Raw genomic sequence first — 904 nt, 5'->3', positions numbered from 1 at the left:
CCGCGCGACGGGCGACGGCGCGCGTGTCATCCCCGACGCGGAGGTGCCGCCGGAGATGGAGGCGCTCCTCCGGTCGCTCCAGACCGCGGCCGCCGCGCGCGGTCCGCTCCGGCGGCCCGCGGCGGACGTCGCGGCGCTCTTCGCGGCCGCGACGCGCCTCTTCGAGGCCGCGGCCGTCGCCGCGGCCACGCCGCCGGGCGACGGCGACGACGAGCTCGAGTCCCTCGACGCCGTCGCGCGCGGCGCGTTCCGCGCCGCGGACGCGTTCGTCGAAGGCCGCCGCCCGGACCTCGCCGCGTCCCTCGCGACGATTACGGACGCCGCGGCGCCGAACGCGGCGCCGGAGGGCGACGTGCCCGTCGACGTCACGGTCGAAATGGAGCCTCTCCGCGCGCGGTTCCTGTCCCGCGGCGAGCTCGACGAGGGCCGAAACGCGCCCTGACTTCAAGTTTGTACCGCCCTCATTTTTGCTGCCCTCTGTTTATTGCCCTCTTTTTGTTACCCACGCACAGCCGCCTCAGCGTCCCAACGCCAAAAGCTGCCGTCGAACGCGCCGAATACCGCCACGTCTCGTCTCGTGCCACCCCGTGCCGCCTTCTTCCATCGAAAGACCAGTCACGAAGTTCGTACCGCCACATGCCAACTATCGATCGCCCCATAAGCCAAGTTACATCGTCCGTATCATACTGGTAATCTCTGATAGTATGGTGCGCGCCGGCGCACGGCTCGCCCGCATGCGTCGCCCTTTCGTGGCGCCTTTCTCTAATGTTGTGTCGCGATCGCCTCGAGCTGCCTCTCATACTAACCCGGGTTTTATTGACATGCTGCGCCGAGAGTGCTGCTATATCCGCGCGCGTACACGAAGGACGATGTGCGCCGGGAGGTTCTGCAAAGGCAGAAGGGC

The 904-nt window shown here is 68.3% G+C and overlaps 1 protein-coding gene across 1 annotated transcript in view; it reads left to right on the top strand.

The window, feature by feature from the left end:
• MUT9-1 (putative serine/threonine protein kinase) overlaps window positions 1–904 on the top strand; it is a gene marked incomplete at both ends in the record, with an annotated part of 9,600 nt that overhangs the window by 2,141 nt on the left and 6,555 nt on the right. Inside the window, one exon of the mRNA XM_009043307.1 lies at window positions 44–370. Within this exon, the coding sequence (XP_009041555.1) occupies window positions 44–370 (327 nt within the window). The remainder of the gene's footprint in view (window positions 1–43; window positions 371–904) is intronic.

This window comes from Aureococcus anophagefferens, assembly GCF_000186865.1.
Source record: "Aureococcus anophagefferens unplaced genomic scaffold AURANscaffold_49, whole genome shotgun sequence".
NCBI lineage: Eukaryota > Pelagophyceae > Pelagomonadales > Pelagomonadaceae > Aureococcus > Aureococcus anophagefferens.
Note: the sequence above shows the minus strand (reverse complement) of the source record. Positions and strands in the feature narration are given on the sequence as shown.